This window comes from Halichoerus grypus, chromosome 1 (genome assembly GCF_964656455.1).
Source record: "Halichoerus grypus chromosome 1, mHalGry1.hap1.1, whole genome shotgun sequence".
In the NCBI taxonomy this organism is placed as follows: Eukaryota; Metazoa; Chordata; class Mammalia; order Carnivora; family Phocidae; genus Halichoerus; species Halichoerus grypus.
This window is the reverse complement of record NC_135712.1, coordinates 104,579,200-104,594,805: the sequence shown is the minus strand read 5'-3', so window position 1 is coordinate 104,594,805 and position 15,606 is coordinate 104,579,200. Positions and strand designations below refer to the sequence as shown.

The following is a 15,606-nucleotide window of genomic DNA, read 5'->3' as shown; positions in this document are numbered from 1 at the left end:
AGAGCAAGGAAATGCATCCCAAATGCAAAAGCACTGGTGGAACCATTGGTCCTGTGCGTGTTTACTTGTGGGGGGTGTGGGTGGGGGCCGGTGGGTTGGGCTCATGCAGGGGGTTGTTATTTCTCTTCCATTTGTCACTTTTAACTCCAGAGGTAATTTTACAGAAATCTTTGTCAGAGTTCTATAATCCCCTAAATATTAACTTGGCTTTAACTCAACATACCACATTTAAGAGGCTCATATGATTTCCAGTCTGAACAGTTTCTGGTCTTGTTGCCAAAGTAAAGTTTTTAAAAGTACCTCTAGGGATGCTCAGGGGGAGGCTTAATTACCTCCCTCTTGTGTGAGCAGGACTCCCCTTGGAAACAAATTAGCCCTTGGGCAGCTAGCTCACTGCTCTCACTAAGCCTGAAGATGAGACTATGAAGCTGGCAGGGGTAGAGAGACTGGCAGCCTCTCTTCCTGGCTCCTTAAGTCAAAGAAAAATAATGTTAGTTAAAATTTGACGATCTTGGCTTATGATCCCATGTCCAGAATATGTACTCCTGCAAAGTTAAGTTTGTTAGAAGAGAAGTAGGAGAACATGACGGATCAAATCCACATTGGCATCCTAAATTCTTAGGATGTTATGTTCCTCCTTCTTCAGCAATTTCTTGGCTCATCGGTCATCGTGAGAATGACAGAGGATTCCCCAGCTCCACAGTGTGTCATCTGTTTGGGGACTGTAATAAGTAAACAGTGCTAGAATAGCCACACTCAAATACTATGGGAAAGGACAATGATAAGTCTGGGTCTTGGTATTCTTGTCTGCCTCTGACCTGCTTCATGGGCAAGAGTAGGGACCAGTAGATGCCCAGTTATATGGGGACCAGTCATGCCACTGGTACAACTTTGCCTAAAATGAAACGACTCTATGGTTTATTTCATTCACATAAGATTTTTTTTAAAGGGTTCTCAAAAAGAGATAGTTGTGGGGAAATGAGCTGAACACAGCCTTACAGGGAAAGTTTGTGACTCGAATTTCCTGTTTATTTGTGATGTGGTAAATCTCTTGATACATCTAAGTCTCATTTTTGTCATATAAAAATGGGATTAATGATGGCGCATCAGCAGATTGCTGAAAGCATTGTATAATGGATTTGACAGCATAGCCCATACGGAATGGGCATGAAAAAGTCAAATGGTTAAATCCTGGGTGGCTGCTGCCCCGTGTGGACACGTGACACCAAAAGAACACGGCTTGTGTAGGTGATACCAAACCTGGAAGATGCGCTTCTCCTGCTCAGAGCCAGGAGGACATACAATGCTTTTACCCCTGCAGCATCCTGAAGAGTGTGGACTAAAGGATAGTGACCCTTGCTACTGGGATATAGAAATTGTTTAAAACAACAACAACAAAAACCACTTGGTAGTGTAAGCATAAATTCTGAGCAATTGTAGACAAAGAGAATTCCCTGCAGTTAGAATAAAATTTAAAAGCCCTGATATGAGGAAGTGACTGCTCTACACAGATGCTCAGCCATTTGCTTACTTTTCATTCAGCCAGTGTGAGAGAGAATGGGATATGGAAAAAGGATGAGCAAAAAGGGCAAAGCCCCTGCCCTCAAAGTTCACAGGGCCAGCAGTATCAGTATCACCTTGCAAGTTGTGGAGAGGCAGAAGTTCAAGATCCACAAACAAAGACATCCAGAGTATAAGCCCACTGATCATTCATTTGGATGTTGCAGCAAAGTCAAATTGCTATAAAAGTTCTAAACTCTTATTTTCAATCACTGTAATAACCTTGTCACAGGCTAGTAAGAAACAGTTTGCAGACTGATGTTGGTTCATGAGCTATGTTTTCAGTAGCTCTGGCATAATGGACATGCTAAGTGAAAGCACCTACTGTAATGTCCACCTGGAACAGAGTTAGTACTTACTGAGGGCTTTCTATGCATGAGCCACTCACCGTTCAAATTTGCTACATGTATTACTTCTTGCATAATCCAGTGGGGCAAGTCCCATTACTGTCTCCATTTACAGATGGAGAAGCTTAGGCACAGAGAAGTTCAGTAACTTACTGAAGGTCGACAAGTAAACCCAGCATGAAGTATCTGCCTCCAGAGCACACCCGCATCACATCGCTTTCCCACTGCCTCTCTTTAGGTGTTTGGTTCAGGTTGCATCTGAATCTACCCCAGAAGTAATACATATAATGGCATTGGTGGTAATGCAGTAACCAACAAGAGTCATTGTACCCTCATATCTCTGAGTAACATTCTACGGGAACAGACACCAGAACAGAGTTGACATATAATCATTGAACAACTTTCACAGGGATCCAAAAAATGAATTTTGGCATCCCCTTTAACCAAAACTGAAAAGGTGTTCAAAACTCAGAAAATGTCATGCGAATAGCAAACTCCGAATTCAATTATTGTTCATCCCAGAAAGGAACCGGGGAGTGTTACCTCTCCTGCAAGAGGCTATAGAGGGTCAAGTCCCTCTTACCTCTTCTTCTACAAGTGCACTTTTTCCTTTTCTCCAGGCTAAAGCTTTGGTGTTTCCTGCCTTGTTTGAAATAGGAAGCCAAGCCATAGGAGCTTGATGAAAAGTTCTTTTCCTTTTTGGTGTGTCTTGTGTTTTTAAACACTTCTGTGTTACAGGCCAGGAGCCTGGATCCCCTGGCTAAGCTGCAATTGCAGGGCTCACACCCCTTGCCGGGGCTGCCCCGCCTCCCATCTCCACCCCTCCTTGTCCACACTCACAGAGCCAGCCCCTCTGGGGCCGCACATTCCCTGGGCTTGCTTCATTGTCTCCAAAGCTGACAATGATGTCTCCCACCTACATCTCTTGCTGATAAACGAATTCCTGAAATACCTTTACAGACCTTCACATCACCATAAATGCTGCTTTAAGGAAGGACAAGTGGTGGAGTAAATGAGTAACACATGGAGCATAAATGGTACCACATGTCTGACTTAATCTCCTCAGTAAGAAGAGGGGCAAAAAAAGAACCCAAAGCCCTTCCTTCCCTATGTGTGGAGTAACAACAGCCACAGCTACTGTCACAAATAGCTGTTACAATTCACTTTTTATACAATGACCAGCATAGAACTCTCTAGATTGAAAAGATATACTTGTTTTTTTTTTTTATTAAAACTCTGGTTACCTTGGTGGGGCGAAATTACATTCAGCTTTTCCTAAGCCCGGGGCAATGCTGACCAGAATATCACATGTTTTTAATTATGATCCCAAACCTCCTCATATTCCCTGAGCCAACAGTTGCTCTCAAAGAATCAATTTCTCTTTGTATAAACATGTCTTGCCTAAAAAAGTGGGAACTCTTATAAGCATTTTTAAGACTCTATTTTCCTTCCATAGAGCACAGGCTGTGAATATTAGCTCTCTCAAGTTTGCGGGGGAGACTAAAGGGGCCCACAGAAAGACAGCTAACACTTCAGGGCAGGACTGTGGGTGCAGAGGAGTGGAATGGCCGTATGAACTGTAGTAGCTCAGAGGAGAGAAGGTCAGAGTGGGTAGGGTTGGGTAGGGAACACCTCTTGGGAGAGTGGTACCAAAATGGAGTCTTAGAGAAGGGAAGCGTTCAAAGGGAAAAGAGGGAGGAAGAGGGCGTTCTGGAAGATAATGATAAAGGTTAGGGAGGTATCACTTTGGGGAGGAATAGGCAAAAGTCACCCTTGACCTTTCTTTAAAATTCTTTTGAATTATCCATGAAGTACTGTGAGCACTGTAAATCTCATCCACACTGACATTTGAGATCTACTGGACTAGACCAAAGGAAGAAATGACTGGAAATTCTATGAGCCGATGTCTGGGCATTTGCACTATTGCTCCCGCAAGAACTACCATGGACCAACAGGGGAGTAAGGATTGGATAGAGAATGCTCCTTTAGTCTCGCCTGCCCACAAGGTTTACCCCATTACACTTTAACGTGAAGCCTCTGTAGCCCTAATACATACTGAAAGACTTTGTTGTGAGGATTAAACAGTATAACATAGTCAAAAGCCCTTAGCACAAAATCTATCAGGTGGTAGGAGCTAGTTAAAGGCATGGTCAGACCTACAGATAACAGCCTGTTTTGCAAAGTTGTAAAGAACTTGGCCCCCTGCTCTCTGTAATTTCTGTTGTGGACCCAGTAAAAAGCCATCACTCTCAGCCTCTTGGGCAATGCCTTCAGGGATTGTGTAGTACATCAGGGGTAGGTTCTGATGTGATCCCCAGGATATCAAGATGGGAACTCAGGAACACAGGTGGCAAAAGGTCTCACAGTTTGAAAAGAGTCTTTGCAGGCCATGTTGCTTGGCTACACATTAGGGCTACGCGCCCACTCAAATCCCTGGTTTTCCTCTGTAATCCATTTCTTTGATGTTTATTGCATGAAATTTAGGATAAACCAAAACTCTGGGGCCACTCCAAGGAGGATAGATTTCCTGGAGTCATTTCTTATGAACATCATCTCCTTATTCTGTTTTCCTTTAATTCTCCCTGACACAATGTTGTTTTATTGCCTTCCCTCCATGGTGTCATCTCTTTCCATTTATACCAAAATCAGATTTATACCTACCCATTTTGTTTTGACCGTAATTTACCTTTCATTCCCCCTCCCCCCACCCCCAGACTTGATTCTTAAAAACAAAGAATAAACACAAAATCTCACCACTACTGCCACCATTACCACCAAAACAACAAAAGAACATACCACCCACTTAACCAAGCCAGAGGTCTGGGAAAGCTTTAACCACATGCTTTGTGTTAAAACTTTTCTTATAAGCAACTCCGCGCCCTGCCCCCCCTCAGTGACTTGATGGCTTTGGCTAGGGTTTGAAAGTTGGATCGGAGGGAATTGTAAACCCTCTGACACACACACACACACACACACACACACACACACACACATACACACACACACCACCCAGGCCTGGGATTTGGGGCTGTGTGCAGGTGCCCTTCCTCCTTGTCCTCTGGTTTCCCTAGGCCTTTTCCCATAGCCATCCTTTCTTCCTGTCTTTTCTCATTTCTCCTATTGACCCCCTCAACCCCTGTTTCTTTTCACAATTTCCATATCTCGAAGTTTCCATCCCCAACTGGGGCCCTGAGCTTAACCACCTACTAAGACCACCTGTGACAAACTGTCCCCAAATTGTTGGTGCCTGATTAGAGCAGTCTCTCTGGAACCACATGCATTGGGCAAAGGTGTCTTCTAGTCGAATGACCATTTGAATGCTCAGCCAGCACAGAGTTGCCAGGAGCTCACCCTCTCCTTCCCCAGATTCCCCTGGTGGCATAAGGTTCAATGGTTAGTGGCTGTTCAGAAGGCTACTTAGGGCTCCCACGATTCTGAAAGGTATAGATCTTTTCCCTTATCTTGTCACTTCCTTTTTAATCCACAATTGCTGTTACCTCTTTTTGCTTCTCCAGAATTAGTTTCAAAATCTAAATGCTTTCTTGACTGTCCTGTTGTTTAGCTCCTGTTGGTTTATTGTTTAGATATAAACGTTCTTTCTAAAACACAGGAACAAGAAAAGTGCAAGTGTGTACCTGGTGCATCTAATAAAACTCACCCAATTAATTCAGAATGGCTTGGCACAAAGAAGGCTCCTGTCTGCTTCAGTTTTCATTTTCTCTAGGATGCTAATTGTTTTTCTTCTGATAATCTTGTATTTTTGGCATGAAGTCTAAAATCTGGCCTGCTGGGCTATGTGTCAGATTTGTAAATTAGATGACATCTGTTTTGAATTTTATCATCTTTAATTTTCTTTCCAACTCTCTTCACTTATTCATTTCCCCTTTAATTATAAGGATCACACTTTGCTGGGTGATTTAGACAAAAGTGTAGACCTTTCTTCTTTGGGGGACACAGATTAAAATTACTGAAGCTAAGTGGTCACAATGAAGGCTATTTAGGAAAAAGATGTTGGGAGAGAAGCCTTAGCAACCATCCCAGAGAGGATGAGCAGCTAATACAAAAGGCTGGCTGTCCACACCAGTGTTTTGAGGTTCCCACTGAATAATTACAATCGACTAGAAGGAGATTGACAGTGAATGATGAACACTGGTAAAGTGAGGATTTTGAATTGAGAAAGGTTGAGGTAGTGAAGATGGTGGTGGTGGTGGTGGTGGTACGTGGGGTGAGTGGTGACATTTTTATTTCTTTACATTTAATTTCTCTCTGTGTGTCTTTTTCCCCCAGAAAAATTGAAGGAGGAAAACTTAAATGCATTCTCATACCTACAGATTCATACTTTAATAGTAAAATCTTTTTTCCTCCTATGTATATATCTCCTAAATTCTTCTTTTCATGGGGAAATTGTTTATTGCTAACTGGGTTGGGCCTACTTATTAAGGATCAATTTTCTTGTTAGAATGCCCAAGGTAACACCCTTGTGTAACATGTTTTTCCTTTATGTAAATATTTTTCACATATATACTCTTGCAGATGCCAACTGGCGTCTTGCAACTTTGCATTTGTACAGGCAATAGAGAGTGTGTAGAACACTGGCCAGAACATGTGCCTAAGCTTTCACATCTGATGCACATGTCGCTCATCACTGGAAGAAGAACTAAGCAGGTTGGCTCTGCACAGAATACAAAATGGCTCCCCCAAACACCTGCTGTAGAGGCTCGAAATCAAATTTCTAAAACCACATCATCATGAAAATTGGCCAAAAGTGACTTTGTGCTTGCATACAAATGACAAATCACCCCTTCATGGTGCTGGCCTTGGATTTCTTGGATACTGCTGTGTTTAGGCTGTTGCTAGGCAGGTCATGGGTCTGTAAAAATACTATTTTTGAATAGAATATGTATGTAGGGGTAGTTCTCACTGTAAGAGATTTATCTCTCAGGAGACATTTAGCAATGTCTGGATACATTTTTGGTAGCCATAACTGAGGGGGAGGACTGCTACCAGCATCTACTGGGTAGAGTCCAGATGCTGGCAAATATTCTATAAGGCACAGGACAGCCCCATAACCAAGGATTAACAGGCCTAATTTTCAATAGTACCAAAATTAGAAACCCTGGTTTGTAGGCATTTATATATTGAGCCAGCCAACAACAGATCAAAACTATGGTGTTGAGAGCAAAAGCGCACTTGCAAGCAGTCTTCTTTGGATGAATAGCTTTTGTTGACTTTGATGACCCTATTAGCCAGATAATATTCTCTGTATAGTGGACTGAGAGATCCTGCCATTTGGCCTTCCTGCTCCTCTTTTCATGGTTATTAGCATCATCTTCCATGAGTATGCAGTCATTCCAACTATGTATCTTTGGGTTTTATCCACAATCCTCCCCTTTTCCTCACCCTGCCTCCCGTTGGTAATCAGTTCCTCATAATTCTGTGCTCTCCTAATTATAATGATATTCCCTGACTTCTTAGTCTAAATACTACTGGTTTAGTTCAGGCCTCCCTCACAGTTGAAAGAGCCTGTTTATTAAGTTTCCAATAATACTATCCTGGTCACTCTCTTGCCATCCTGCTGCTCCAGCCAAATCCATTCAGTGTTCCACATCTTTAGCCGCTTCCTCATTTACCTGGTCCTTCAGTGAAGAAACATTTATCAAGTGCCTATCTGCTAATTACTCTGTTAGGAGCTGTGATCATTCCCTGGTTTAAAACATTTCTAAGCCTCCATATTGCTTAAGGGATGAACCCCTCACTTCCTGACACAGCACGTAAAAGCCTCTGATAATCTGCCTCTGACCTAACATTTCAGCTTACTCTCCCACCCTGCCCTGATGTACTTGCTCCAACCACAATGAACCAATCCCTTTTCCTTAGTTTGGGTCACACACTCTTAAGCCCCTATAACTTTGCACATGCTATTCTCTGTATTTGAAGTCTCCTTTCTACCCTTATCTGAAGAACTCTCATTCATTCTGTGCAACTTAATCTAGTACCTAGAGAAATGCCCGGCCATGAAGCTACTCAATAAATAGGGGGTGAACTTAAATTTCAATTTCTCTGTAAAACATTCTATAATTTCCTGGCTGTTAGTTAATACATCTCTCATGCTCCACAGCCCATTGTATGCACTTCTACCCAAATCCCTTCACATACCTGTGAATCCCTTGAGGGCAGGGATGGTGTCTTATGTCTCTTGGAACCTCCAGACTCTGTGCCAAACTGGGCATAAAGTGGACCCTGATGATTCAATGCTCACTATTTTGTCAAGGTGGCTTCTTATGTTTTTGGAATCCTTGATTCACACTGGAAATGGTAGGCATCATTTGATATCCCAAAAACTCACAAAATTTGACAGTGGTCTCAAATGGGCCCTGACCCTTCTCTAGAACTGAATACCCTCCAGTGCATAGTGTGAAGATAAGGTTTGAGTCCATCCTCTATCACCTAGTCACTATTTAACCTTGGGAAGACATTTAACTCACCTCTCACCTCAAAAATAGAAGTATTTTTTCTTTTGTAAAATAGGACTAAAGATACCTGCTTTTCTTACCTTGTGGGTGATCATGAGGATCAAATGAGACTACATATTGGAAACTGTTTTTTAACTTCTAAGGGTTATAAAACTTTCCAAGTCCTTCCCTATTCAAAATATAGCAAAATAAAATACAACCCTTCCCTTAATCTTACATGATCTTTATTTTTTTCCACAAATTTTTTCACAAACTTTGGCCAGTTTGATGCATTGTATCCACTCTCTCCCTTCAAACCCAAGCATTCTGTTTTCTTTCCACCCATACCACTGGTGGTTCATTCACCACAATTTTCAATACTTATGGCTAATACCCATGGACACTCTTCTGTCCTTCTCTCACTGGACTTGACTTCAGTCTGCCTCTCCCTGAGACATTCTCTTCATTGGAATCAGAGTGAGTTTCCTGAAACATGGATTCTGATAATATCCTGCCATGTATAAAACCCCACAATGATTCTTCATAGCCTACAGAGTAAAATTCAAACTCCTTAGGAAGGTGTCAAGCCCACCATCATGCTGTCCCTGCCGACCCCTTCATTGGCATTACCTAATGTTGCTCTCCTTCTAACACACACCCTACCCATACAAAATGACTTCTGTTTCTAGAAAGTGTTGTGCTCTTTCACATGCTCCCCAAAAGACAGCCTGGTGCAATCTGGTCACCTTTTAGGACTTGGTTCAAAATATCATCTCTTCTGGGAAGCCTTCCCTGATCTAAGCTTCCTATTTCTCTTCATTCCTTGCAGAAGTAGATATACCTCTCTGTGTGTCCCCAGACTCCTTGGCCACATCTTGATTAAGCACGACCTTCCCATTATTCTCTAGTTACCCACTTAAATATTTATTTCCTCTACTAGACAATGAGCTCTTTGGGTACAGGAATATGTTTTATCTCTCTCTATATGTCTAGCTTCTAGAAGAATTCCTGGGAAGAGTAAGCAATTGCTAAATGCTTCTTGACTGAGTGATATAAGCATTATTTGTACTCATTCTTATTCCTTTGCTACATTTTGTGCACTTTTTAGAAATTTTTTTTGTTACATTCTGGTTTTCACAGATTTAGAAAAAATTCTGGCAAATGCCATTATTTGTTCAAAAGTTGCTCTGCATTGAGATAGTAGGTTTGGTTTTCTTTGGGAAGTTGAGTGCCTACTGTCTGTGCTACACCTCCATGGGTTTATGACATATTCCTGAGGTACACAGGAACTCCTGCTCACCTGCTGCTTCTGGCCTTGGCAGTTTCCAGTTGTTGGGTAAGGAGCTTGGCAATGGTGGTGAAGCTGTTGCTCATGCGGAATATATCTCTGCTCTGAGGGCCCAGGATGGAGGAGAAAGCGTCAGTGATGCTCTTAATCTCCAGCAGGAGAATATGATGAAATGAATGTTCCATGTTGGCCAACTGACTCACCAGGAATGGCAGGCAGCTCCTGGCTCTCTCCTGCCAAGAACAATGAAGGACAGTGTGCACTGTTGGTGGGAACATAAACTGGTGTAGCCATAATGGAAAACAGTATGGAGGTTCCTCAAGAAATGAAAAAATATAACTACCATATGGCCAGCAATCCCACTTCTAGGTATTTATCCAAAGGAAACAAAATCATTATCCCAAAGAGATTTCTGTACTCCCATGTTCATAGTAGAATTATTCATAATAGCCAGGACATGGAAACCACCAATGTGTCCATAAAAGGATCAATGGACAAAGAAAATGTGGTATATATACACAATGGAATACTATTCATCCATAATCATGTCATTAAAAAAGAAGGAAATCTTGCCATTTGCAACAACTTGGATGAAGCTGGAGGGCATTATGCTAAGTAAAATAAGCCACACAGAAAAAGACAAATACCGTGTGGTATCATCTATATGTGGAAACAAACAAACAAACAAACAAAAAGTTAAAGTTGAACTCATAGAAACAGGGACTGAAGGGACTGGGGTGGGTGGGAGAAATAGGGAGAAGTTGTTCAAAGGGTGCAAGCTTACTTTTAGCTGTAAGTTGAATAAGGTCATGTATAACATGGTGACTATAGCTGATAACACTGTATTGTATAATTGAAATTTGCTAAGAGAGTAGAACTTAAATGTCCTCATTTACCACCCCCTCCACCCCAAAAGGTAAGTATGTATGGTGATAGATGAATCAATTAACTCAATGTGGGGGAATCATCTCATAATGAATATGTACATCAAATCATCACATTGCACTTTTTAAATATCTTACAATTGTACCAGTCAATTATACATCAATTAAGGCTGGAGGGGAACAAAAGAACAATGAAAAACAAAAGTCTGTATTTTAAAAGAAAAACAAAGTCCCCTGATCAGCAGATGACATTTCTATGGGGAGCTGAGAGAGCTAGCTAAAGCTAAATAATGTCTCATTCACAGTGCCTCTGAATTGGCTTCTTTGAGATTTTAACTTTTTTCCTGATTTTCAGGACAAACTTCTTTAAAATTAAAACTTTCCCCTCATTATTCCTTTCTTAAAAATACATCAGTAGTCTTCATTTGCCTATCTTGTCAGATCAAAACCTCTTGAATACCATTGAAGATCTCACCCCATGCATCTACTCTTCCCAGCTTTGCGTCTTCAGGCCAGTCTCCATGTCTGTGACTCAATAACTCTGCCGGCAAGGGGGAGGTTGGTCAGTGGCACCCTTAATCCATCCTTCTGTCAGACGGTGCCATGGTGTGCAAGGTTTACCTCCTCTCCACAGGGTATTCTCACTCATTTGTTCATTTTAAACATCTTTCAACATATTATGGATTCTATGTGCCTGGTCAAGTGAGCAGATCATATTATCTACCTTTAATCAAGTTAATGTTCACAAATGAGTTAAATTGGTTCCTTCAGAGAAACGGAAGATGAAAGACAATATGATTAATGCAGGCATGAGTGAGTAACAAGCAAACGTCTTAGCCGATAGGTCTATCTATCTCTTCATGAACCATAAGGCACCATGATTAATCCAACGTGACTGGAAGTTAGCCAAAAAATTCAAAATTATCAAAGCACAGATGAACCGTAGATTTGTACCCAATATAAATGATGATATACAATTTATAAAGATAATTTTAAATATGGTTTATTTCATCTTTAATTCCCCCTTTAAAATCCTATTTTTAAAATGTATTAAAAAACTGTCATTACGTTAATGTAGTAGAATATACATATAATTTTAAATAAATATATGCTGGAAGTTGATGTTCAAAATCCTTTTGACTGATAGGTATATAGGTCTAAATTACTTTTCTATCTAGATATTCCCTTCTACATTTTATTCTAGCACTTGAAGCCTTAATTTCTTTCTAGACGTAACTCCTACCCTATCTCCTCCATGAAGCCATTCTTAGTGACCTTTTCTGTCTGAATTTTCACTGTGTTATAGACTTTTAAAAAAATCTCATTAGTACTTTGCATTTGATTATTTGTATATTCATGCTTTAATTTAATCACCAGGTAGGTATTGCATGCCTAAAATATGCTTGTGCTAGATTCTAGATGACAAAGGTGAATAAGAGGTAGACTCTGCCTTGGAGGGACTTGCAATTCCCTCTTCCATTTATAATTCACTAATGGCTATATATACCAGTCAGGTCTCCTAAAGGGGCTATTTCTCAACATCAATCATCAGCCTGGCACAGAATTGAGCCTGTAGCGTCTACACACAGTGTATAAGTCTTGATTTGCTCATTTAAGCAAAACTTATATGCCAAAATATGACTTTACAAACAAAATATGTATTTGCAAAGGAATTTTGTGCTTTACAAGAAATACTTATTACAGAACAGATTTAAGTAGTGAAGTTCCCTAGTCTTTAATACTTAATTAGGTTTTCGAAGATTTCATGTACCATTGCACTGGAACATATCTCTTGGGGATGTGGAGTACAGCTGCCAATCAATCCCTTAATAATTATTTCTTAAGAACCACTAAGTCACAGTGCTCCATCTGGGTATATGGGAAGAGGCTCACACTTCATGAGCAGGACATCTAATGAAGAGACATTTATTCATTAAAGGATAAGAATATTAGATGACTAAAAAGTAGAGACCATTGGAACAATTTCCTGACAGCCCATTTTATACTTTGGCTCATATAATTGCCAGGTTGCAGAATGACAGTTAAATGCTCTTGAGTCTAATAGGTTATTTTGCAAAACATAGATATTTTCATTCATGCAAGGTCTCCATATGTGAATTCACAGTATGCAATGTATCACAGGGACATTTTCCATCTCCCGTTTAAAGGCAAAAGCTGAATGTGGGGGTCCCTACCATGTTCCAGGCTCGGTTTCAGGAGCTAGGAGCACATTACTGAAGGAAAAGGATAAAAACCCCTGCCATCATAATAAGGCAAACAGACAATCAACAAAATACTTATGTAAAATATATCATGTGTTAGACGAAGAAATATGCCTCAAAGAAAAATGAAACAGGATTGGGAGTCGCAGGGAGGGGAGTCAAGGTTAAATAGTGTAGGGCGGTCAGATCTCACAGAGAAGGTGACATTTGGATTTAACTGGGTTTTAGAATCTAAACCCAACATTCTCAGTAGCCACAGAAAACAACTACAGTAAAACTTGTCCTGTTTGATACAGGGAGGCTAGGAAGATATGAGAACTTGGGAGATGGGGCACTTTACTACTGAGAACGTAATTTCAAATTTCAAGCAACTTCCTTCCTCACCTTCAGAATCAGATTCTTCCTCAGCATTTTTTAAAGCTATGCCACAAACATTTCATTTGCTTATCCAAGAAGTGTCCCTATGGTTATTAAGGATTCCTCTCAATATAAAAATTAGCAAGCCCTTTCTTTAATTTTTTTTAATATTTTATTTATTTATTTGTCAGAGAGAGAGAAAGAGCACAAGCGGGGGGGGGGGCGGCGGGGAGTGGCAGGCAGGGGGAGAAGCAGACTCCCCACTGAGAAAGGAGTCTAACACAGACTCAATCCCAGGACACTGGGATCATGACCAGAGCCAAAGGCAGATGCTTAACCGGCTGAGCCACCCAGGTGTCCCTAGCAAGCCCTTTCTTTAAAGCATGTGTCTTCCTAAAGGTGAAAGGGACTGTGTGGGTATTTGCTGAAACCAACATAATTCTGGATGATCTTCTGGCAGCCAAAGTGAGCTGAAGGGAAAATTAATCACAGTGTGGGAACAAGAAAAATTATAACTGCTCTGGAACTAACATATGAAACCAAGCCAACCTCACATCGTTTATTTTGAAACCTTGGAGAAAGTCCATGTACCTCACAAGGGTAACAGATGTGATTTGGGATCAGAAAGTGTGGTGTTAGGGTAGGAAGGGGGTTAAGAGAGTCTGATTTCTTTCTCAGCTCCATGATATTTTATCTCTGGGGAGCCAGTGACTTCATTTTTTCTGCTTTCAGTCATTCCGCTGGGGGTAAGGTCAGCAGCACCAGTATGCCTTAATTGCACGCCTGACCTCATCCCTTCTGACAAACTATTTATTATAAAAATAATAATAGCTGACCCACAGGGGATACTTAATCTAAGTGCCAAGCCTATTTGGCACACATTTTATGTGTTTATTCATGGAATCCTCCCAATAATACTCTGAGGTGAGTACTGTGATCACTGCCATTTTATAAGGAGGAAACTGAGGCACAAACAGAAGACTAACTTGCTCAAGGTCACATATGCCTTCTCTGTCTCTAAAAGCTGTGTACTCACTGGTGATACACGCAGCCCCTCCCGTCAAAAAACACCAACCCACCCACACACTTATTTTTCTACTTTTTGTTTCTACATCCTTTTCATCATCAGTTATGGGGTCCTTTTCCTTTCGTTATTTTTGATTTAGTGATATAGACATCAAAAATGCACTGTGAATACAAAATAGAGCAGCAGATCTCAAAGTTTTTGGTCTCTGAACCTCCTACTCTGTTAAAAATTATAGGAGAACCCAACGAATTTTTGTTTATCTGAGTTTTATCCATTCCTATGTGCCCTCTATTGTCACATATATTAAGTTAAAACTGAGAAATTAAAAAAAAAAAAACAAACACATCTGGTGGCATTTTGGGTTGTCACAGCTGAGGAATGGGAGGAAAGACTGGTAGTCCGTAGTGGGTGGAGGTGAGAGATGCTGATAAACATCCTACATCGCACAGGACAGCCCCCCACCACCAAGAATTATCTGGCTCAAAATGTCAATAGTGCCAAAGCTAAGAAACCCTGAGTTAAGTGAAACTGGCTTTTTGTTTGCTTTTTCCTATGAGTGTGTGCTGGTAAAAAACATAAAGCGCATTCTGGTGCCCTTGTCCGGATGGGTGCTAAGGCCTTAGCATTTTATCCGCCATTGCTCTTGTCCTTCCAGCACAAATGTCAACACAGTGCAAATGGTCAATGATGTATGAGTGTTATTGTGAAAATAACTTTGACCTCACGGATCCCCTGAAGGGGTCTCAGGGGTCCAGGAACCACACTGAGAATTGATGAACTAGAATCAAGGGTCAGCAAACATTTTCTGTAAAGGACGTGATAGTAAATATTTTTGGCTTTAGGGGCCATATGATCTCTGTCATGGGAAAAGAGCTACAGACAATAAGTAAATGAATGGGTATGGTTGGATCTGGCCCACAGGCAGTCATTTGCTGACCCATGAACTAGATTATGTGCTTACAAAATTGCCTTGGCCATACCATTCATTTTTATCAGTGTTATTCATTTTGTTTTTAAAATAACTCTACTCCCACCTCATAAAGCTCCTCTGGTATTCTTTGTCAGAATCACAGAATGCAGCTCAGAATGTGGCCAAAAATGAGAGTGTGGCTGCCTGTAGTGATGACGATAGTTTCTCTTTATTAAGCATCCGCCGTGTGCCAGGTACTTGGCATGTGCTTCCTCGGTCCTCACAACAAATCTTGCAAAATGGCTATCAGGAGACGGATACCGATGACAAGGGGGCTAATCACTTGACCGACATTACACAGGTAAGTCATAATAGCAGAGCCAAGAGAGAATCAAGAACTGCCTGATTCCAGAGTTTGAATGTTTCCACTTCGCTTGGACTGAAAAAGATGGTGTGTAGTGCAGCCCTGTGTGCTGTAACCTTCCCTGTCTTCCACCCATGGCAGGCACTAGCGGTTGATTATAGTGCTCTTCCCTGCTGAACCTAGAACCTTCCCAAG

At 41.1% G+C, this 15,606-nt stretch overlaps 1 protein-coding gene across 2 annotated transcripts in view; it reads right to left on the bottom strand.

Annotated features, from left to right (window-relative positions):
* VEPH1 (ventricular zone expressed PH domain containing 1) overlaps positions 1–15,606 on the bottom strand; it is a 216,003-nt gene that overhangs the window by 108,451 nt on the left and 91,946 nt on the right. The window contains exon 6 of one of the 2 annotated variants that reach the window (XM_036122400.2): positions 9,660–9,880. In XM_036122400.2, coding sequence (XP_035978293.2) covers positions 9,660–9,880 — 221 coding nt within the window. The remainder of the gene's footprint in view (positions 1–9,659; positions 9,881–15,606) is intronic. The other variant, XM_078069976.1, reaches the window with a different exon arrangement.